The sequence below is a fragment of the Cannabis sativa genome, chromosome 1 (assembly GCF_029168945.1).
Source record: "Cannabis sativa cultivar Pink pepper isolate KNU-18-1 chromosome 1, ASM2916894v1, whole genome shotgun sequence".
Classification (NCBI taxonomy): domain Eukaryota; kingdom Viridiplantae; phylum Streptophyta; class Magnoliopsida; order Rosales; family Cannabaceae; genus Cannabis; species Cannabis sativa.
The window spans coordinates 21,560,024-21,583,374 of record NC_083601.1 but is presented as its reverse complement, the minus strand read 5'-3'; the positions used below and the strand labels follow the sequence as shown (position 1 = coordinate 21,583,374).

Here is a 23,351-nt window from a genome sequence, read left to right as displayed (position 1 = left end):
CTTGTAGAATTGATTTAATTCCTAGCGATTTAGTGATGCAGTTATTTGAAGCCTTTATTATGGCTCTTCCAAGCTTCAAGCTGGTGCATCACTTATTTTGGGTGTGTGGTTTTGGCGATTTGGAAACGGAGAAACCTTTTGTGGTTAAAAGGAGGTATTTTAAATGTTGTTGATTTTTGTAGGAAAATGAATACTCTCTTTTCTGAGTTTTATGAGTTGCAGGATTTTAGCAAGCGAACTTTAACGGCTAAGTTAAATGAAGTTGGTACTTTGCTTAGTAGGCATGGCATGGCGATTGTCATCTGCACTGATGCTTTCTGGTTAAATGGAGTTGCTGGTTTGGCTGTTGTCAAGACTAATTTTGAAGATAGCTCTTGGGCTCATATTTCTTCTAATACTACAACTTATTTTGCTTTGGAGGCAGCAGTTGCGGCAGTGCATTTGGCACTCTCTTGGGCCCTAGAAAACTCTTGGAACAACATTCATATTTTCTCTGATTCCCTAATTTTGGTTACTAGTTTTTCTAAGTTAGTGTGTCCTCCATGTTTTTTTAGTAGTTTTAGATTTAATTAAGAAGTTTAATAAGTTTTCCTTTGTTTGTTGGAACTTGAATTCCTTTACGGATGGTTTAGCTACAAGAGCTAGAATCTCTAGCCTGGATGCTGGTTTGTGTATCGGGGAGGGAGTCTCCCCTGTGTCTCTCATCTTTTGTTGTTAATGAACTTATGTTTTTTCACAAAAGAATCTCAGATACTTCATTGTGTAATTTCGGTCCATTACCTAAGTTTAAAATAAGTATTTTCCATATACATTTTTTTTGTTCTTTATGGTATTGTATCAAGTCGCTAGATATCGTAAGATTAGATCTCCAATTCTCAATGGAATGTATACCTAAAATTTTACTTCACATTTTTCAATAATGAGAAAAGAGTGGAGTTATTATGGCAGCAAAGCCCTCACTCAATTGGTAATATTAATTTGTGTACATTTTTAAATTATTATAATAATACAATCTGCACTTATAATTAAGTTATAATTTATGCTTTCCTAAAAATTGAGACTGACTTATATGGTGCTCAACACCAGGTTGACAACTTGACATGCTACCCTCAAATTTTCATTATAACTTATTCATTTTTATTTATGCTGCTTCTTAATTTTTGTTTTTTCAAACATTAATTCCCATACTGATACGTTTGCTTAAAAGGTCTACTATTCAAATAAAAGTTTAAGGCCGAGAATGGAGTGAATATAGTAATTGGTAATAGAAGAATGGTATTATGATGAGACCAAAATTCTCTCTAGGAGCTCACTTCTTGGAAATTTATAGAGACTTGCTCTGCATTACCCTACACATGCGTTTTTTCATTGTCAACGTAATGGATTCCTCAGGAATTAGTAATCTTTTCGAAGACTCTATACAGATGTAATGACCGCTCTAGTAATGTGGATTAGTAAAGGCAATTAGCACTAATTTTTATTATTTTATTATTATTTGTGAATTAATTTAATTGTGGACCCCAATATTTAGAAATAAATATTAGAGTTATAATTTCTCAATTCTGGAGATTTTATTAAACTCTAGGGGTATTATTTAGTTTATATGTGAAATATGTTAATTTTGCAATTTTTACTCGGCGACAACGGAAAATGCGATGGATGGCTAGATTGATCACATGGGTAAGTTTAGAACCCTATTTCATAGTGGGAAATAATTTAGAGAAAATAAATTATCGGGATTGAGCGGGGTTATGGAATTTGACCATTTTACCCCTAGTTTCAAAAATACCCTAGTTTTAAGTCTAAAGGGCATTTTAGTCTTTTGCTATTAAGTGGAATAGGTGGCTGTCCCTTTAGTTGACACCTAGCATTCTTTTTTCAGCCAAAATGAGTTAAGTAAATCATTTACTTAATTAAAAAAAAAAGAAAGAAAAACCAAAAATTGGAGAATTCCTTCTCTTTCTCTCTTTCCCTTCGAGCTGCACCAAACCAAGGAGAAATCAGGGGAGTTCTTTGCTTCTTTTGCTGGGAATTCAGTAGAGATTCAAGGGTATTGAAGCTAAGGTAAGCCCTAGTCTTATCCCTCTCTAGTTCTTGAATTTTATGGAAGGTTGAATGTGAGATTTCTAGGTTTAGTGGCTGTTAGGTTTTCTTATATTTAGAATTCGAATTTTAGGGTTTAGTTGAGTTGATTCTAAGTCCTAGCTGCTGGTTTTAGTGGGTGTTGATGGTTTTATGCAATTTTAGGTTTAAAGTTCAAAGCTTTGAGCTTTAATGGCATAAATTGATTTGGTTTGTTTTTCTGTGAAATACTGGCTGGGTTTTATTGTATATGCATTGAATAGGTACTCTGGAAAGTTTGGTAACATTTGGTGGAAAATTGAGCAAGAGATGAAATGATTTGGGACATTGCGGGTGCAAACCGGCCAGCCGGTTTGCAAGTTACAAAACCTGGCAGCTTTTTGGCAGGAATCCCGAACACTTTGTTTTCTCAATTTTTGTCCATTTCAGTGCCTCAGTTGGGTGTTTCCCCATTTCCAGAGTTAGAATAACCCCTTTAGAGTATAGCAGAACCTAGGGTTTTGATTTTGGGTTCCCGGGATTAGAGTTTTAATCATGTGACTTACCTGGTTTCAAAATGTGATTAGGGCATCCATCTAGCACAGAAATTCCGTTCAGGTCGGCCAGCACACTTGAATTCAGAAAATAGGTAAGAACTGTGTATAATGTATGATGTGATTATCTGAATGTATGTATGTGTTAATATGTATACATGCTTATTTGTTGTGATTCATACACTATCAACACTTGTACGGTTGCGGTACGGAGTGCATTGGTAAGGTGTATGATGTTTAGAAGTACGATATAGTGTTACCAGCAGTTGTACGGGAAGGTACAAGGTGTTTGTGGTACAACACTTGATAGTACTCAAGGTGCGGTCATACCCTACCTACACTAGTACGAAGGTATACTGAGTGCATGTGGTATATGGTACATGGTCGTATCCTAGTTAGAACGTTCATACTCATCTGTTAAGCTCTGTAAATAGGTGTATGGGCGCCTATTTACAGGTCGGAAATTATATGATATGTTATATGCATTTCTTACTGAGTCTGTTGACTCACAGTTTCTGCTTCCTTGTGTAGGTAAAGGAAAGGCGAAGGCTGAACAGGAGTGAACCTGAGCTCGGGTGAGATTGTACATGTCAAGCAGCGCGACCTGGAGTGTTCGGTCTCGGGACATCTGGGAGTTGTATTTTGAAAGTCGCTGTGCGACCTGTAGCTCTGTGTATTTTGGAATGTATGCTTGAAAAGTAAATTTTATAAAGTTTAAAAAACGGGATCCCGGCACTTGTAAATATTTTATTAAATTACAAAGTTTAGTATTTAATGCAAAAGTTTTAATTTGACACGTTTTTTGAGGAATTTCTTTGATTAGCAAAGATTGCACAATAATTGAAAAAGCACTGTAGCGTGCCTTAGCATTAGGGCGTTACAACAGATATCTCCCGATGACATTACTTTCACCCTCAATCCGGGTGAAGTAGATGAACCACAAGAAACAAATCAAGTGCTTTTAGGAAAGATCATTAACAGATTCAAGTTTGGAAAAGCTGCAATACAAGGCTCATTGAACCTCTCATGGAAGGCAGTTAAAGGTTGGAAATGGAAGGAAATAGAGGATGGTCTTCTCCAATTCACATTCGCCATAAGAGAAGATGCAATGAATGTCCTAGCCCGCAGGCCCTGGTTCGTGTGCGGTGCGCTCATGGTGCTCATGCCCTGGCCCGCCTAGCTCACCCCAGCTAAGGTCCGTTTTGACAAAACTCCGATGTGGGTTAATGTGGAGAGTATCCCACCCTTTTACGGGAACCTTTCTAATCTTCAGAAGATGGCTGCCAAGGCCTCACCGGTCGACGAACTACCAGCAAGAATTGAAGATGCTGTTGGATTAAGTACCCTGAGATTCAGAGCAACCATTGACATCAACAAACCTATTTTCTGTGGCTTCTTCCTTCGGTGACAAAAACTGAAGGATCTCTGGATCCAATATAAATACGAGAAACTCCCAAAACTCTGCTTCAAATGTGGTGTGCTTTCACATGAACATAGTTCATGCTATAAAGCTCCTACTGTCGTTAAAGACAGTCTAGGCAATTTCTACCCGTTATATGGAACTTGGTTAGGGAATGATGTCAAAGAAAAATCCACATTCACCACCCCCTTAGCTAAGTGGTTCCAAGATTGGGTCCTGCAGAAGAGATTAGGGAAGGATCCTGTTCTATGCAACCAAATTAAGGTCCACAAAGCCATTCGTAACCGGGAGGAGGTGGAGATGCGTGAATGCAGAATGCAACTCCCGTCAAAGCGAAGAATAGTGGCCGAGTCCGATGAAGACAATGATGGGAACGAGCCGGTGATGGTCATTACCCAACTGCCTATGGTTTATCTTCCGGGTATAGGCGAAATATCCCCTTTTGGACAAAACTCAAAGCAAGTCAATGTCCAGGAGCTTATTGATGCTGCAACACCCTCTGAAGACAAAAGGACAAAAACGTTTACCATAAAGGGTTCCAGTTCAAAAGGCAATAATCTCCTCACAAAGCAAGACAATGATATTGCAATGATAAAAGAGGACCTTACCATTTCTGTGGGAAACAACAGGAAACCTTTGGAAAGGTGTATACATAGTAACCATATGGAGGAGAAGCGTGCCTCTGCTTCCTCTTCCCCGATTGATGCTAATCTGAACCAAAACAGAATGGCCCCATCCAACGAAGTGAAGAAAGGTTGCCTCTCTCCTTATAAGGCCTCAATATTAGGCACTCAGGCCCAAATTGTCCCATGGCCCTCAAATGAATGTTGGGCCCAAGACAAAGCCCGAGAACTTCTCTTTGGATCCCTAACAGTGGATAAGTTCCACCGTGAGCCTCAACTCTTCAACCCCATCCTCAACATTGAGGACTTTAGGGTCCAAGAACACTTGGAGGGCCCAAGGAAAAGGAAGGCCTCGGACGGTATCCTACTCAGCCTAGCACCAATGCCAAATAATGGAAAAAAGGCTTTCTCTCCCACCTCAGAAGACAAGAGTAATGAAGAAATCATTAATGAATCTCAGAATTCATTAACCTCGTACAGCGACTCATTAAGTAATCCCCAACCTACTGGCACTTTTGCTCTTGGTCAAGCTTCTGTAGTTACCACTCCCAGGCGTCGAGGAAGACCCAGAAAAGCAACCACGCCTAATCCTGAGACCGAAACCAGTCCTACTCAGAAACGAAAAGGAAAAACGATTCCTACTACGGCTAAGCTTTCCTCCACACCTAAGAAATTCAAAACGAAAGCATCTAAGGCGAAAGGAGGTTTCTTCTCTTCAATCAAGAACCAGTGGCACGGGAAAGACTTTGACCTGAAAATTGATCTAAATAATCACTTTGTGGTGATTGAGAAATTAGCTAACCCAACCACTTCCTGCCGATTACAAGAACTGCCAGACAATGCTCACACCAGCGATGTGGATTTTTGTTTTGGGGCTTCGAAGACTTGCCCGCAAAAGTCTCCACAATCGCCATGAAAATCCTCGCTTGGAACTGTGGTGGACTCGGGAGTTCCACGACAGTTCATCAACTGACGGCTCTCATCCGTCAGCATCAACCCGATATGCTTCTCATCTCTGAAGCTCGCATACCACAAAGTAAGTTCACTGCAATTTGTAATAAGCTGCATTTTACTGGGATTCATTATATCCCGCCTATTGGTTTATCTGGGGGTCTTGGATTATGTTGGTTAAAAGGGGTCCAATGCAAAATTCTATCAGCAAATAAGTTAGTTATTGTCGAAAAAATTAGTTCTGACCCCCAAGGAGGAAAATGGCTGGTCTTGGGTACCTACGGCCCCCCTCATGCCACGGACAAAGATGAATTATGGCGCTCAATTGGAGACTTGGTTCTCCTAGCAACAACCCCAATACTTATTGTAGGCGATTTAAATGGCACCTTGCAAGATTCAGAATGTATCAACTATGCTAACAGCAGTAACTCCTCCCGTTATGCATTTGACTTTAGAAGAATGGTGAATCGCACCGGCCTAATTGATTTGGGGTTCGTTGGTTCGGATTACACTTGGTCTAGGGGCAATACTCGCTCCCCAGGTGCAGGGTCTCTCAAACGGGCCAGACTTGACCGGGGCCTTGCCTCCACGGATTGGCGAATGTTATTCCCGGCTGCCATAGTAAATCAACTCTCATCCTCGGTTTCAGATCACAGACCTATTTTTCTCGACACAAACGGTGGCGTGATGTGCAAAGGCCGATTATTCAAGTATGAAAACATGTGGGCTAGGGACCTTAGATGCTGTTGGGTAGTCAAGGAAGCCTGGATGAAAAGACTACATTCCAACCCCATGATCAACTTCCACCGTAAGACCAAAAACACCAGCCGAGGCTGATGTGATGGAATAAAACTCATTTCAAGGATCTCAAGCAGCAAATTCATGAAGCCTCTTCCTCTCTCAGGGAATTGGAAACAAAGTCGCCTGATAATATATCTCATATAGACTCTGCAAAGAAGGAACTGCTGAAGCGCTCCTTAGAGATGAAATCCATTGGCGCCAAAAATCCCGAGTTCAATGGCTCTCCGAGGGAGACATGTGCTCAAAATTCTTCATGGCATCTACTATCGTGAGAAGGAGGAGAAACTACATCCAATGCATTAGAAACTCGGTCGATGGTGAGTGGATTAGAGACCAAGCCAAAATTGCAAAATGCTTCCTCAACTACTATAATGATCTTTTCTCGAAGCAAGTCTCGCTCCAAGTGCCTAGCTCGAATTTAATCTTCCCTTCCTAGGATCTGACGGATGGGGATAATTTGCTCCTAAATGCCATACCCAATCCTGAGGAAATCACCGCGGCGATCTCAGAGATGGGGAAAGATAAGGCATCGGGACCGGATGGACTCCCCCCAAGCTTTTACTCGCATCATTGGAATACCGTTAGTGAGGACGTTTTTGAAATAATTACCCACTTTTTCACTCATTTGGAGCTGCCAGGCTTCATCAATGATACCTCCCTTGTATTAATCCCAAAGAATGAAGCTCCTTTATCAACCAAAGACTACCGTCCGATTGCACTCTGCAATGTCTCCTACAAAATCATCTCGAAAATCATTGCTTCGAGACTACGTGGGATACTCCCAAGAATTATTTCCCCGAACCAAGCGACTTTCATCAGAGGCAGAAGCATTGCTGAGAACTCGATGATTGCAAGAGAGATAGTCCATTCTATGAAAAAGAGGAAAAATAATAGAGGCTTTATGATGATCAAGCTTGACTTAGAGAAAGCCTATGACAAAATGGACTGGGACTTCATCCTGCTAATTCTTTCGAATATGGGGTTTACTAATCCCTTCCTGGGATGGATCCGTGCCTGTATTTCTGTGCAAGAAATCAAGCTCCTCCTAAATGGTTCCATAGCGGGTAAGATCAAGCCCCGAGGCCTTCGACAAGGAGATCCTCTCTCCCCGTCTCTGTTTATACTTGCGGCTGAAACGCTTTCCCGCCTTCTTTTGGATAAGGAAAAAAGAGGCCAGATTAAAGGGATCAAGGTGGGTAGACACGGCCCGACTATCGATCACCTTATGTTCGCTGATGACATCATGCTCTTTGGGCAAGCCTCTACGAAGGAAGCTAAAGCCTTCAAGGAATGCTTGGCCACTTACTGTGAGTGGTCAGGACAGTCAATTAACCTCCATAAATCTTCAGTCTTCTTCTCTTGTGGAGTGCCCCGAGGGCGAATCCAAACAATCAAGGAAATCCTAAGAATGAAGCAAATGACTGAAAAGGTGACCTACTTAAGACTGCCGCTCTTCAATACTTCAAGAAGAACGAGTAACTACAACAACTTGGTGGACCGGGTTTTGTTGCGTATCAAGGGTTAGAAAGCCAAACTCCTTTCTAGCGCGGGAAGAGCATGCCTTATCAAATCAGTCGGCTCAACTCTGTCTAATTATGTTGCTTCTTCAGATGTTATTCCCACCACCACTGCCAACAAAATTGATAAAGCCCTTAGAGACTTCTGGTGGGGTGATACAGAAGAAAAGCGAGTGCTACATTGTGTTGCTTGGGAGACCCTTTGCAAACCAAAAACCCATGGGAGTCTTGGATTTAGAACTACGGAGGCAACCAACCAAGCTTTTCTCATGAAATGGGCTTGGAAAGTGTTGACGGATGACTCAAGCCTTTGGAAGCATGTCTTAGGTGCTAAATATCTCAAGAATCACAACTTCCTTGACCTTGACCCTCAAGCTTCCGACTCTGTGCTTTGGAAGGCAATTCTCAAAGCCCGGAATCAACTTCACAAAGGTATGTGCCGGAAAATTGGAAACAGTGAATCAACATCCATTTGGTTTCACCCTTGGATTCCCTTAGGCAATCTCCAACCTCAACCGAGGCTTGATGCAACTCAGGGCGTCAGTTTAGTGTGCAACTTTATACACAACTTCACCTGGAGGGAGGACCTTGTCCACCAATGGTTCCAGCCAGAAGACGCCAGAAGAATTTTGAATATCACCAAACCAAACCACCCAGTGGAAGACTCTTGGTTGTGGACTCCTGAAAGTAATGGCAAATTCACTATCCGCTCAGCCTACCGAACCATAAAAAACCTTGATCAAGGAATCACTAGTAATGAAAAATGGTGGATTTTATGGGGAACTAAGATGCACTCGAGACTTAAAATGCTTTGGTGGAGAATACTCTCCAATTGCCTATTAACTCGAGGTAAACTACAACTCTTTGCTGGCCTTAATGATCCCAATTGTCCTCTATGTTCTTTGGTAGTTGAAGACTCGTTGCACATCTTTTGGAAATGTCATCTGGCTCGTTCCTTGTGGTTTGACTGCTGTTGGAGTATTAGGACTTGCTCCTTCAACTTCTCCAATTGGGAGGAATGGATAAACTGGTTCAAAATCACCGATAACAGACCAAAAGATACCAGCCTTCATGCATTCCTTAAGGGGGCTGCAATAATTTTCGAAAAGATTTGGAGCGAAAGAAACAAGGTGGTTCACCAACAACAATGCACGCCCACAAAGATAATCCTCCAGCTGATCGATAATCGGCTTCAGAAGGCTTTTCAGACCCTTCAATGTGGCCCAGCTCCGATGATGCAGTGGCTGCCTCCTCCTGAGGGCTGGTTCATATGCAACACCGATGTAGCGATCGACCAAGCTTAATCGGTTGGAGCGGCAATTTTTAGAAATGACAAGGGGGAGATCACAAGCATACACACAACCCGAATTCAGTATAGTGAACCTCAAGCAGGGGAACTTGCTACCCTTTGCTGGGGAGCTGAAAACGCCATCAAGCTCGGCCACAAGAACATAATTTTCCAGTGTGACTCGGCTGGGGCTGTATCTGCAATTTCAATAGATAACAATGCTTTGGACAAGCTTCACTACAACATCAAAGACATTGCCTCCAAGTTCAATGAGTTATTTACTAAGTTTGACCTGTGGGAGATCAGTTGGATCCCCAGAAATCACAATCGTGTAGCCCACAATGCGGCTCAAAGGGCCCTGCACTCTCAACTATTTGGGAGTTTTGAGGCACCCAATTTTTTCGGTTTCCCACCTTCTCCCTTGGTGGATGGCTGATTCGGTTACTTATCTATTTTAATTTGGTTTTAAGTTTAGTTTAGCTAGTTTAGTTGTTAGTTTGGTTTACTGCTTGTTCCTGCAGGCAAGTTCGTTTTAGTTTCTCTCTGTTTGCTGCTTGTTTGTAGCTTCTTTGTTCTCTGTTTGTGTGTTGCGCTCTTTGTTTGCTTCCTTTGGCTGGTACTAGGCCTCTTAATCAAAAAAATAAAATAAAATAGAAGAATGGTATTATGGTTTCAAAAAAAAAATGTAAAAATATACAAAACATCTTATAATTTTAATTTGTAAAATTAAAACAAAATAATAAAATTGTAATGCTAATTATATCGGAATTACACCAAGAAGAAACATGATGTTAGTTCTCTATAGTCATTGTATCTAATAATTTTTTTTTATAAGACTACACTCCAAAATAAAAATACTTTTTATTATTGTTGAGAGGCGAATGAAAAGAGAACAAATGAGGAACAAGTAAGATGGACATTGGACAGTTGACACCATCAATTTCACTGTGCGAAATGCGAATTTGAGAGGAATCTTATGTAAATTTGGATAGAATTTGACAAAATAATAATTTACTTATTAATATTAAACAAAAGAAATGCGGTGGGAATCTTGTCTGTGTTCAGCATAACACACTATACTATATAGTACATCCCTCAATAATGTAAAATTAATTAAAACTTAAATATTTTTTGTTTAAACTAAACAAATACTTAATCACTTTCACAAATTTAACATCTTTGTAATCATTTCACTATTAATATATATATAAATAATAAAGTAAAAGAGAAGAGAGTATGTGATGTCGGGTTGTAGAGTTTGACATAAATATTAATAAGTCATAGAAAAGAAAAAGCTGTCTGAGCTTTGCTAGTCGACCTCTGATTTCTCGGCGACAAGTCAGTCTATTCCACCTTGATCTCGTCGACAACTCCCTGTTCACAAATCCACTCTTCCCCAAGAACAAACCCTTTTATTATTATTATTATTTTCTAATTTTCTTTGGGAGGGGAGAGGAGAGCGAGCAAAAGAGAATTTTTCGTTTGATTGTCGTTCACAAATGATTTTTCCATTTTTGGGTCTTCGTCCGTTTTCCCCAGTTTCAATGTTTTGATACCCTTTTTTTCTGTTCTGAAAATTGTCTCTGCTGCCTGCTCGGTGGGTTTGGGTCCGTGGGTTTGTTTTCTTTTTGTTCTGTTTTGGCAAATGAGTTCAGATTTTTGTTTTTTCGAAGGTGGGCTTTGATTTTCAGTTGGGATTCTGTTTATGGCTGGAAATGGAATCTACACTGCCAGAATATACTGAGTCACTTCGTGGGTTCAAATGTTTCACTTAGACAGTTCTGAAAAAATTTCCCCCTTTTACTCTTTTATAATTTCATCTATCTGGGTAGATGGGAAAAGTTCCATTACGGATATTTAAAGGAACTGAGAAGTGTAAGCAACTCTTCCTAGCTGTAGTTTAGAATACAAAAAGGAAAAATTCCTTTTAAAGGTTTGAGTTTGGATACTGGGAAAGTGACTGGAATGAAAAGCTAATGTTGAGCTTATTCCGTTTGGTGGATGAAAAGCTCGGAGAAAAAGTAGCTGATTCTTGAATTTTGGGTTGAGAGCTGAAGTTTCATCACCTGGATTTAGAAAAGTGAGTTGTGGGTGTCTCTCTCTCTCTCTCTCTCTCTCTCTCTCTCTCTCTCTCTCTCTCTCTCTCTCTCTCTCTCTCTCTCTCCTTCTTCTTCTTCTTCTTCGTCTTTTTTCTCATTGGTTGCTTAAACATTAAAGGTGATCTTCGTGTTGATTACTCGAATTAGTGATACTGCAATATTTGAGTAATTGGGTCAGAGATAAACCATCTTTATGGTAAAGAACTTGAGAGAAGTTAATTGATTTCTGAACAAGTCACAAATCTTATCTGCCAGCATGAAGGCTCCTCCAAACGGGTTTTTGGCTTCTGCTGGAGAAGGTAAGGATTTTAAGCATTCTGTAACATTTTTTGTTTCTTTTCTGCTCCCTTTATCTGAGTCTTCCCAAGGCTTTGTTGGTAATTTACTTTTGTAATAGTTTATTTCTTGAACGAATGGAACACAAAATATGGTATTTTGTGTGTTGTGGGGTGATCTAAGACAGCTTTGATCAAGGTAATCCAGTAGTGGATGACATATTTTGGTCCCATTATAATTCTGTGATGTCCATTGTATTGGCGTCTCCTCTTGTATTGTGTGCGGTTTTTTATGGTCTTGATTTAAGTATTTTGTTTTCTGGTTCTCATTTCTAAAATGCAGCCGTTGGTTTATACATATGCTATATGCATATCTTTCCTTAGCCTGGAAGCTACTTTTCTTCTCTGCAATATTTTGGAAGTTTTTGTGTTCCATTAGGAAGATTCTTTTCTTTTTTTTTTTGTCTCAATGGTGATAAGCTCTACTCAACGTTTCTCTTATATGTGCTGTAATGATGATGAGACAGACTGTTTTGCTTCTAAATGTTCAGAAAATAATTTGTAATAAATGAGGAGTATGAAATATGAATAATATTTACCTTCACCTTTAGTAAGACATTTCACAAAAAGCATTCAAAACCAAGAACTTTAATTGCAAATTCTGTTTAATAAATTGTTTACCTGCTAGTTTGTTTTAGCCAAAAAATTTAGTAGATTGGAACTTGATATCACTATTGTGTCATAATAACTTGTAAGGTGTTATTTGATTTTGGAAACAGGAGAGAGGAAGAATATCAATTCAGAATTATGGCATGCTTGTGCTGGGCCACTCGTTTCTTTGCCTCCTGTTGGAAGTCTCGTGGTTTATTTCCCGCAAGGCCACAGCGAACAAGTATGCTGTTATCTCTTGTATTTTAAGTATTGTTGTTTCTTGAGATTGGTTTCCTAATGTATTATATTTGCAGGTTGCAGCATCAATGCAGAAGGAGACTGATTTTATTCCTAACTACCCCAACCTTCCTTCAAAATTGATTTGCATGCTCCACAATGTGACATTACATGTATGGGACTTGTTCACTGTCTTTTCTAGCATAATCTCCCATGAATTATAAAAGGTGTTTCGTTATTGATATTTGTGTGACTAAGAAAGGGAGGGAGAGAGAGTTTGTGTGTGTTGTCCACCCACACCAGAAGGTGATTTCTGTAGCTTCCTTAAGGGTGTAAAACTTTACGTTCAATTGAACTTCCTTTTTGCTACCTCTGTCTCGGTCATAAAATGGTTATATGATACATTTGAGTTATGGTCTCGAGCTTTGCAGACAGTCTCACCCATGGGTAGTATAGTCTCAAGATAGCAAGTGATCCGAGACGTTCATGAAAAGAAAGAAAAAACATATGGATACATACTGCCTTTGCAATTTTTTTCAGGTGGATTATTTTCTAATATCTGCTGTTATATATCTGTGCATCAGGCTGATTTGGAAACAGATGAGGTTTATGCACAAATGACACTACAGCCTGTAAATAAAGTAGGTCAGCCGTTCATTTTCTGAATCAATGCACAGCTTACAGCATTTTCTTTTCACATATAAGCATGTTCTCTTACATAGATATCTAAAATTTCTGGTGTACAGCCTGACAGGGAAGCGTTACTGGCATCTGATATGGGTCTCAAACAAAACAGACAACCTTCTGAGTTTTTCTGTAAAACTCTTACAGCAAGTGACACAAGTACCCATGGTGGGTTTTCGGTGCCTCGACGTGCAGCTGAGAAGATCTTTCCACCTTTGGTATGTAGTCCTTGTAAAATATTACTCATCCCCATCCCTCTGTATAAACTCTTTTCCACTGGTCACTGAATGAAATGTTTGATAGGATTACTCAATGCAACCACCTGCTCAAGAACTAGTTGCTCGAGATTTGCATGATAATACATGGACATTCAGGCATATCTATCGCGGTATTTGCTCATTATGCTGATATATTCTACTCTTAGTGCTTTATGAGCTTTATTGTTTAGCCGTGTAACTGCTTTTTAGCGGATTCTCACCAATATGTTTATCAAATTAAACCTTCTACTAATTCATTCTTCCTTTATGCATTCAGGCCAACCAAAGAGGCATCTGCTGACTACAGGTTGGAGCGTCTTTGTTAGCACTAAAAGACTCTTTGCTGGAGATTCTGTTCTTTTTATAAGGTAGCAAGCGAATACATTGTAAAATGATATTTCTAGCTAGATACAATATATTCTCACACTATATATTGAAACAAATTTGTTTCTGAAGGGACGAAAAATCACAGTTACTTTTGGGTATAAGGCGTGCTACAAGACAACAGCCTGCTCTCTCTTCATCAGTGATTTCCAGTGATAGCATGCATATTGGAATTTTAGCCGCCGCTGCTCATGCTGCTGCAAACAACAGCCCATTTACAATCTTTTACAACCCCAGGTACCACCAACAGTTCTTATTCATGATTGTCATTTGGTATATGCCATGCAGGAAATGATTCTGACAAAAAAACAATTGTTTGACTTTAATAGGGCAAGCCCTTCTGAGTTTGTGATACCATTAGCAAAATACAATAAAGCAATGTACACACAAGTTTCGCTTGGCATGCGATTCAGAATGATGTTTGAGACCGAAGAGTCTGGAGTGCGCAGATACATGGGTACTGTCACTGGTATAAGTGATTTGGACTCTCTTCGATGGAAATCTTCACAATGGCGAAATCTTCAGGTATGGTAAATTTATTTTTAAGGTTCACGGGAATGTGTAGACCCGATAACCTAAGTAGTTGTTATTTTTGGATTTCTATTAACAAAGCAAGAGGTTGTTTGTGCTTTCTCAAATTGTAATTCGATGAAGATGTTTTAAAGTGAAATAGTTGTAGGGTTTAAGAGAATTTTGATAACAAGCATTTAAATCTTGGAGTTTTATCTATCTACTTATCTGCATTTAAATTTGATGTACTACTCTTCTTGAAAGGGAACTAGCCTAGCTCCTCATTTCTTTATTCAGACATTTCGTGTTTCTGACAATCGTTCTTTTTATAGGTTGGGTGGGATGAGTCAACAGCCGGTGAACGGCCCAGCAGAGTTTCACTCTGGGAAGTTGAACCTGTTGTAACTCCTTTCTACATATGTCCACCTCCATTTTTCAGACCCAAGTTCCTCAAACAACCTGGGATGCCAGGTAAAAAAACATTAAAACCTTATGCTAGATTCTCAAGAGTCCTGTGTCTTCGAACTTGATGATGATTTAAGAGAATGTATTTGCAGATGATGAATCTGAGATGGAAAATGCTTTTAAGCGAGCTATGCCTTGGCTGGGAGATGACTTTGGCATGAAGGATACTTCGAGCACAATTTTTCCTGGCTTGAGTTTAGTGCAATGGATGAACATGCAGCAAAATAATCAGCTTTCTGCTGGGCAGTCTGGATTTTTTCCATCGATGGTTTCTTCAGCTGGCATGCAAAATAACCTCAGTACCGATGATCCATCCAAGTTACTTAGTTTTCAAGCCCCTGTCATGTCTGGGGCAATTACCCCATTGAGTAAGGCAACTCCATCAAACCAAATGCAGCAGTCACCAGTTTCATGGCCGCAGCAGCAACAGCAACAGCAACAGCAACAACAGCAGCAGCAGCAACTACAACAGCAGCAGCAGCAGCAACAACTACAACAACAGCAACAGCAACAACAGCAGCAATTGCATCAATTATTACAGACTCCTGCTAACCAACAGCAGCCAAATTACTCCCAGCAGCAGCTACAGCAGTTATTACAGACTCCTCCAAACCAACAGCTGCAGAATCACGCACAACACCAGCAGTTGCCGCAGCAGCGGCAGCAGCATCAAGAACCTCCACAGCATCAACAGCTTCAGCAACAGCAGCAGCAGTCAAACCAGCAACAGATATGTCAACCACTTGTTAGTAATGGTGTTGGTGCAACTAGTCAGATTCCTAATCAAAATTTACAGCAACCAGCTATGTTCTCTCAGCATCAACAACAACAGTTAGGCACAGGCAATGCCCAATCCCAGCAAAGTGGGTACTCTAGCAAGAATTCAGTTCAGTCGACATCAGTTCCAATGGACTCGCAGTATCAGCAACAAATGGAGTTGCAATCAAATCTCTTTCAAAAGCAACAGCAGCCGCAACAGCCTACACATTTACAACAAAACCAACTTCAGTTTTTACAGCATAACCTGCCTCAGAGGACACAGCAGCAGTCACAATCACAACAATTGTCACAACAGGGACTTTCAGAACAGCAGATTCAGTTACAGCTTATTCAAAAATTTCAGCAACAGCAACAGCAGCAGCAGTTACTTTCTCCTACAAGTTCACATATGCAGCCTCAACTGCTCCAACATCAGGGGAACCAGCAAAATCAGCATTTACAATTGACGCCTCTTTCTCAACATCAGCAACCATTGAACAGCAACAGCTTTTCAACAGAAAAGCCTTTGAACATCAACAACTTCTCCACCTCAACACTAACACAATCACAACAGATTCCTTCTAGCCAACCTCAGAGCCAGCACAAACCTCTGCTGGCAATCAGAGCCAACTCTGGTCTTACAGACGGAGATGCTCCATCTTGTTCGACCTCTCCATCCACTAATAATTGTCAAATTTCCCCATCAAACCTTTTGAACAGAAACCAGCATGGACAAGCCATGTTGGCTGGAGATCCTGTGGCGGAACCTGCTAACAATTTGCTTCAAGAGCTTCAAAGCAAGTCAGACATTCGGATTAAACATGAATTCCCAGGTTTAAAAGGACCAGAGCAGCTTAAATATAAAGGAAGTATTCCAGATCAATTGGAAGCTTCCTCTTCCGGGACTTCATACCTGGATGCTAGCACAATCCAGCAAAGTTTCCCACTTCCCACCTTCTGTCTGGATGGTGATGTCCAATCAAATCATCGTAACAATCTTTCTTTTGGAGCTAATATTGATGGGTTGACACCGGATACTTTGCTGTCTAGAGGGTATGACTCTCAGAAAGATCTTCAGAACTTGCTTTCTAATTGTGGCGGCGCTCCAAGAGATATTGAGACTGAGTTGTCCACTGCTGCAATCAGCTCTCAGTCGTTTGGGGTGCCAAACATGAGTTTCAAGCCTGGATGCTCAAGCGATGTTGCCATCAATGATGCTGGGGTTTTGAGCAATGGATTGTGGGCTAACCAAGCTCAACGAATGAGAACATACACGAAGGTATTTAGTTATTTTCTGCTGCTGCATTTTGTCCACCCTTTTAGTATATGGTGCATAAGATTCATTTTCTCACTCTTATTCCAACTGATGTAGGTTCAAAAGCGTGGTTCTGTGGGAAGATGTATTGATGTCACCCGCTATAAAGGGTATGATGAACTTAGACACGACTTGGCTCGCATGTTTGGGATTGAAGGGCAACTAGAAGATCCACAGAGGACTGACTGGAAGCTAGTCTACGTAGACCACGAAAATGACATTCTTCTTGTTGGTGATGATCCATGGCAGTAAGTCGAGAACCCACCAATTGCAGTAGTAGCTAATGTTTTTCTCATTTTAGGTTTCTGTTCTAAGATATGATTTATTGAATTGCTTTCAGGGAATTCGTAAGCTGTGTTCAAAGTATAAAAATACTGTCATCTGTCGAGGTACAGCAAATGAGTTTGGATGGAGATTTAGGTCAGGTCCCAGTTTCCAACCAAGCTTGTAGTGGAACTGACAGCGGAAACGCATGGAGAGGACAGTACGAGGATACGTCTGCAGCCTCATTTAATCGTTAGGAACTATGTATCTTCTCTCATGAAGTGTAGCCCTTCACTTTGGCATCCCCCGGTGATACTCGCGGACATGAGCCCTTTCATACAAGGCAATGATAACGCAGCTAGGGAATGATTGAAAGGTTCATTGAATCTCATCACACATGGTTTCACCAGTGAGGATTCAAGCTCTGATCCACCAGTATGTCATTTACACACGAGGGTGGGCCGATTATCTTAATCATATAGGTGAGGAGAAAGAATTGCTTTTAGCTTTTTAGGCAGGGAATGGTTGTTTGCCGTGCTACTACACCAAGAAAAATGGAATTTTGGGAGTTGCACATGCACTATTCTGGGCTGAAAATGGTGTACAATATATAAGCCATCTAACTATTTTTAGATTGATTTAATCAGTTTGTAAATGCTGTGGGGTACTAAACAGTCACTGGTCAAATATGCAGTAACAGTAGGACTCTTTTGTGATATATGGCTCTTTTTTTTGGCCATCTCTTGACGTTCCCACGTTGACCACAACAACTAAACCTTCCTCTGATTCAATAGTGGTCGGAATACAAGTTTTTAGCTTGTAACCCTACATTTATTTATGACTTCTGGAAGAAATACTTAATACAATTATCAACTTTTTATTTTACCATTGTTATTTTGAAGCTAGATCCTTCGCCATTTCACTCTGTTCAGTAAATCAAAATTTGAAGACCTTTTTTTTTTGTATATTATCCTAACGTGACAACCTTAAACATTAGTGGCCTGTTTTTTTTTTTTTCCTTTTGATTTGTAACACGAGGTCTTCAATCCAACTGCAATGCTGACTTATTATTTTGAATACAGAGTCTATAACCGCCTGAAGGAATAAGTAAATTAACATGGAATAACGATGGAAGATTGATAAATATATTAACATCTCAAATATTGCATTAGGAAGACTACATTATAGGAACACAACCCTCCTGCAAAATTATAGCAAAACAAGGAAGACTACATTATTTAATTGCTGATCTATAAATGTGAGAAACTTTAAGTATGGGACAAAGCTCTAAGCACTTGCTTTGGACTGAAATAACTTCAAAGTCAACTATTGCATGCAGCAAAATAATAATAATAATAATAATAATAATAATAATTTCTCGAAGTGCATTAGTTTAACTGAGTTATGTATTGATCATATATAGTGAAGTGTTATAACGTTAGAAAGGTTAACAATTAATTGCATGTCAGTCTTATTCGAAGGACAGAGTATGGAGAGAGTATTGCTCCACAGTAATCCTATCATCGTGTGTAAACCACTTGCTATTAGTGTTTCACTATTAGTCCACCTTATGAATCGTGTAGATATACTTGATAATTCCAATTCTTAATTTCGCTTTATTCATCCCATTTTTTCTAAAACAAAGGTTTCAACGGCACAAAAACTCTACCATTATATTGGAAATGTGCTATAATTTGTGCTACATAAAAAAATTAACGTTCCTTTAGAAGAAAAATCTCAACTCCGCCACAAAATTCAGACAATACAAGGTGTGCAGCAAATCCTATTGAGAGACATCTGAGACAAACTACGAAAGCACAGCCATAACATCCGACGCCCTCAAAGCTATGTAGTCACCATCTTTGCCCTTGAAGTCATTCCCTGCATATTTAGAGTACATGACAGTGTTCCCAGGTGCGACGGACAGTGGTTTCCTGTTCCCTTCCTCATCTAAAGGACCAGGTCCAACTGCAATTACCTGTAAAACAAATAGCAACCATCATCAACAATCTCATTTCCAAGAGTGAACTATTACAAGTAGTAAAGAATATTCAAATCCAATAACGAATACTCACCGTGCCAATAGAGGGCTTCTCCTTACTTGCTTCAGTCAGCAACAGGCCCCCTGCTGTCTTCTCCTCAGCCTCTGCAATCTGAAAGCACATATTTTAAATGTGTCATTACCATTGTACACCAACAACAGTACATTTTTCCAATGCAACTTCATTTAATAAAAGATGGCGCTTCAGAGGATTAAATAATCATATGAAAAGAGATTACAATAGGTCAAGTTGCCAGGTAACAAACCTTGATTAAGACTCTATCATTCAAGGGCTTGAGATCTTTGACATCATCAGTTTCAAGAATACCAACAATGTCATCATCCTTCAATATAAGATGCTTTGAACCATTGAATTCCAACTCTGTCCCAGCATACTTGGAGTAAACAACTTGGCTGCCAGCCTACTTGAAAAAAGCATTCAAGGGTCACAAAAGAAAGTCTTTTATTACTCAAAAAAAGAAAGCATTTATCAAAATTTTTTAAGCAAATCTATTACCTTCACACTGACTTCCACTTTTGCCTTCCCAACTGCCCTGCCTTCTCCAACAGCAACAACCTCTCCACCTTGAGGCTTCGATTGAGCTGTGGTTGGAAGCAATATTCCACCTTGAGTTTTCTCATCTGCGGTCTTGAGCTTCACGAGAACTCGGTCACCCAAAGGTTTAATTGATGTGTACTGAAATTTGAAATCACATTTTACATGTAAGATAATATACAAAAGAAAAAAAAAACAATTTTAGCATATTTCAGATCGTGCACAACGTATTCACTATTGAATTTATGATATGAGACCCTCAAAGTTGTAGACCTATGGCACTGAAATATAAATACAATTTCATAAACCATACTTAATGTGGAAAAAGATGTAAGCCTAATGATAAAGACTCTTCATAAGACCATTTTCCTTATGTTCAAACACGCTCAACATCACGTACATCGTTTCACACAGCACACTTTCATTTCATGCACATCGCAACAAAGCCAACAAACTCAGCAGAAATAAATTAGATACAAAAATTACCAGCACAAATCCACAAATGGGTGAACAAAATTGGTACACTAGAAAAATTCAAACAAAAGACTACCGGTAACGAGCTCAATTTGGGCAAAGAAAACTACCTTAGGTGCAACGACGGTGGCAGCTTTAACTACGAGACCCCTGAAAGACCTCTGATTAACTCCGACTAACTTGACATTTCCAGCAGAGGCGAACTTAACGGAAGACGGTCTAAGCCCTTCGAACGAAGGCAAACTCCTACCCGAAATTGAGGAAGCGGTGAGCTGAGCAGTCGCCATTTCAGAGTCTGCTAACCGTCAATAAAGGAAAACTATAAAAAGTAAATACAAGCCCTTTTGAGTTCCAAGAAAAAAAAAAACTGAGAAATGAAACCTTGAATTGATTGAATTGTTAATGGAGGAAATGAAGAAAAATTGAGCAAGAAAGAATCTGAATAGAGAAAATTAGAAGGAAGAAATACCTTGAAGCTGAAATAAAAATAGGAGCTTGGTGTTAAAGATTAGGTTGGGTTGGGAGAGTGAAGATGATGAAGATAAAACCCTTTTCTGATAGTGTTAGTATGCCCTAGCAAAGAAAGAAACCAAGGTTTTATCAAACGATAAAAGACCTTTCTAGAACCAAGTGAGTGAGTAAGTGAGTGAGCTCTACTCTCACGCGCACTTTTCTACACGCTCTCTTCACTCATTCAAAAAAGAAATGAAGACTACCAACTAAAAATAATTAAGGTGACTCTCTAAAAAAAAAATTAAGGTGAGAGCATTTTTCTACTTTCTTCTTCTAAACATTTGAGATATTTAGTTAATTTTTTTTGGTAATTCTTATCAGAAATAAAAACTAATTCTATTATCATGGTATGAATTGCCATAAATAAATTTTATGTGTCTCTCTTCATTACTACTTAACTCATTATTTATCTCGATAATCTTGCGAGCGCGTATTTACCATATTTCTATATCAACACTAAAGTGACGTTTGAATGGAATAAGACGAATAATCATAAGAATAGGAATGACAATGACAATGAGAATAGGAATAAAAATAGAATGGAATAAAATTTAAAATGTATAAAAAATTGATATAAAATTATTAAATTTATTCTCATCATGCATTAGAATGATCTTTCTTTCCATTTCAAAATTGAATAGTTATTTTACCAAAATAATGAAAAGATCATTCTATTAGAATGATATTCCAATATTTTAATATGTAACCAAACAAAAGAATGGAATGCAAAACTTGCTTGTGAATTTAAGGGGTGTTACTATTTCTTTTGTGAAACGGTCAGCAAATTTAGTAGCTCATACGATTGCTAAAGCTGCTATTTCTTATCCTGATCGTATTTTTAGTATGGAGATGTCCCAACTAAATTGCTTCCGTGTTTGGTTGCTGAATTTGAAAGTTAATAAAGTTTGATTACTTTCTTAAAAAAAAATGGAATGAAAATTATTTCCTTTCTATTTAATTCTATTTCATTATCTCTAACCAAACCCCACCTAATTATTATATATTTTTATAATTAACTATTTATGTAAATACAATTTAAATATTAAATTAATTAAAAATTTAATATTGTGAGTATTTTTATATATAAATTATTTTTAATAAATTGTTAAGTGCAACAAAATTTACTATATAAATATTTTGTATAAATAATTAAAGCTATTTAGGATATTTTTTTCCTCAAATTATGATTTATGTATTATTGTACCCTTGAACTTTTTAACTCGTTAAAAATGATCTCTGAACTATTCACAGTATTGTAAATTAATTTTTCTGTCAAATTTTGTCACACGTAGCAAACAAAATAATTGCTTGAATCAAGGAGAATAAATGGCAGAACACAACCTTAGAATCTGATTGCTTGCTAGTTATACAAGCTATTAGGAACCCATTTCAAATGAATTCTACTTTTGGTTTAATCATTTAAGATTGTATTTCTTTGCTTGTTGAGTTGAAGCATGTTGCTTTGGTTTTTATTAAACGTTCAATGAACGTAGTTGCTTATGAGTTTGTATAAGTTTTTAGTTCACTTTCTAATCGTGGCTTTGGTTTGGGGGATGTCCCAATCAAGTTGTTGCCTTGTTTAATAACTGAGGTTAAAAGGTTAATAAAATAATGATCCTTTTCAAAAAAAATGTAAGGTAATAATAAAAAAGATAATATAAATAATTCATAATTGAAAAAAAAAAACATAAATATACTAATAAAATAATAAAAATTGATAAATACAAAATAATATGATGTAAATTTTGTATCATAAATATTGTAACAAATTTAGCACAATATTTATTATGTGTCTGTTACAAAAATTATTAAACTACAAAGAGCATGTCTCAAGTACCCACATGAATTGAAATTGATTACCACTAAATTAGACTTGTGTTTCATTGTTTCTATTTGGTTGAAAAATAATCTTTGAGAGGGGATAGTAACAATTGACAGATTATTCAAGATAACAATAAAGGTCGTTTAATTATGGATGAGAAAATGTTAATTGATTATTCTTCTTCCTCCTATATGATGATAGATTATAAATTAACTTAAACTCTTCTCCGATCATAAAGGTCATAAATTGCATGTCAACTAATCCATCTCTGAGATAGTACAACATACAATTTACATTAATTTATAATCTAAAAGTCACATATAAGCTATGTAAATACTTTCATTTCACATAAAAACCTATGTTTGTTCATTTAAAGCATTCTTAATATTCACTTTTCAAATTTCATATTAGGATCATAAATCATGTTAAAAGTGGTCAATCTAAAATATGTATTCAAACAAATATGAACTAATTACAATAATCTAGAAAGAAAAAATAGCAAATGACATTAACTTTTGGAATAAAACCATCCCAAATTCATCATATCCCTAAATTGAATAATTAGTTCATAATCTCAATATTCAAATTTATGTTTAAACTAAAGACAAAATAAAACATAAAGAAATTAAAAAGAAGAGAAAGAAACTGGGTGAAGAACTCGATCAGATTACCACGCTCGCTCCAAGAGTCTTCTTCTTTTGTTTATAAGGTTCTTTTCTGAATTAGTCTCTTAAAAATTCGAAACTCCGCTATTAAAACTCAATTTTACAACTTAAAATTGAGAAAAGATGAAAATATCTTGTCTCGTAGGTGTCGCCATGACCACAGAT

At 38.2% G+C, this 23,351-nt stretch overlaps 3 protein-coding genes across 8 annotated transcripts; 2 read left to right on the top strand and 1 right to left on the bottom strand.

The window, feature by feature from the left end:
• Positions 1-6,921: 6,921 nt before the first annotated feature.
• Positions 6,922-9,231, top strand: LOC133031214 (uncharacterized). The gene is made up of 2 exons (XM_061104674.1): positions 6,922-7,930; positions 8,021-9,231. Exons 1-2 carry the CDS (start codon positions 6,922-6,924, stop codon positions 9,229-9,231), a joined length of 2,220 nt encoding a protein of 739 aa, XP_060960657.1.
• A 1,213-nt stretch (positions 9,232-10,444) lies between these two features.
• Positions 10,445-18,003, top strand: LOC115705617 (auxin response factor 19). Of its 4 annotated transcripts, none has more exons than XM_030633005.2 (14): positions 10,445-11,295; positions 11,570-11,613; positions 12,369-12,481; positions 12,555-12,650; positions 13,062-13,118; positions 13,224-13,379; positions 13,465-13,549; positions 13,696-13,786; positions 13,875-14,039; positions 14,132-14,327; positions 14,645-14,783; positions 14,870-16,815; positions 16,909-17,099; positions 17,192-18,003. In XM_030633005.2, the coding sequence occupies exons 2-14, from the start codon at positions 11,571-11,573 to the stop codon at positions 17,370-17,372; spliced, it is 3,459 nt and encodes a 1,152-aa protein (XP_030488865.2). In that variant the 5' UTR covers positions 10,445-11,295; position 11,570; the 3' UTR covers positions 17,373-18,003. The 4 variants fall into 4 exon arrangements, with proteins under 4 accessions (XP_030488865.2, XP_030488864.2, XP_030488861.2 ...); XM_030633004.2 differs by having other exon boundaries at positions 11,462-11,613; XM_030633001.2 differs by having other exon boundaries at positions 11,433-11,613.
• Positions 18,004-18,761: 758 nt separating this feature from the next.
• LOC115705569 (20 kDa chaperonin, chloroplastic) lies at positions 18,762-20,898 on the bottom strand. 3 transcript variants are annotated; one of them, XM_061105727.1, is made up of 6 exons: positions 20,656-20,898; positions 20,297-20,481; positions 19,674-19,853; positions 19,423-19,578; positions 19,191-19,268; positions 18,762-19,093 (listed from the first exon to the last, which is right to left on the bottom strand). In XM_061105727.1, exons 2-6 carry the CDS (start codon positions 20,471-20,473, stop codon positions 18,923-18,925), a joined length of 762 nt encoding a protein of 253 aa, XP_060961710.1. In that variant the 5' UTR covers positions 20,474-20,481; positions 20,656-20,898; the 3' UTR covers positions 18,762-18,922. The 3 variants fall into 3 exon arrangements, with proteins under 3 accessions (XP_060961710.1, XP_060961706.1, XP_030488797.2); XM_061105723.1 differs by having other exon boundaries at positions 20,297-20,505; positions 20,656-20,848; XM_030632937.2 differs by having other exon boundaries at positions 20,568-20,772.
• Between the last annotated feature and the right edge of the window lie 2,453 nt (positions 20,899-23,351).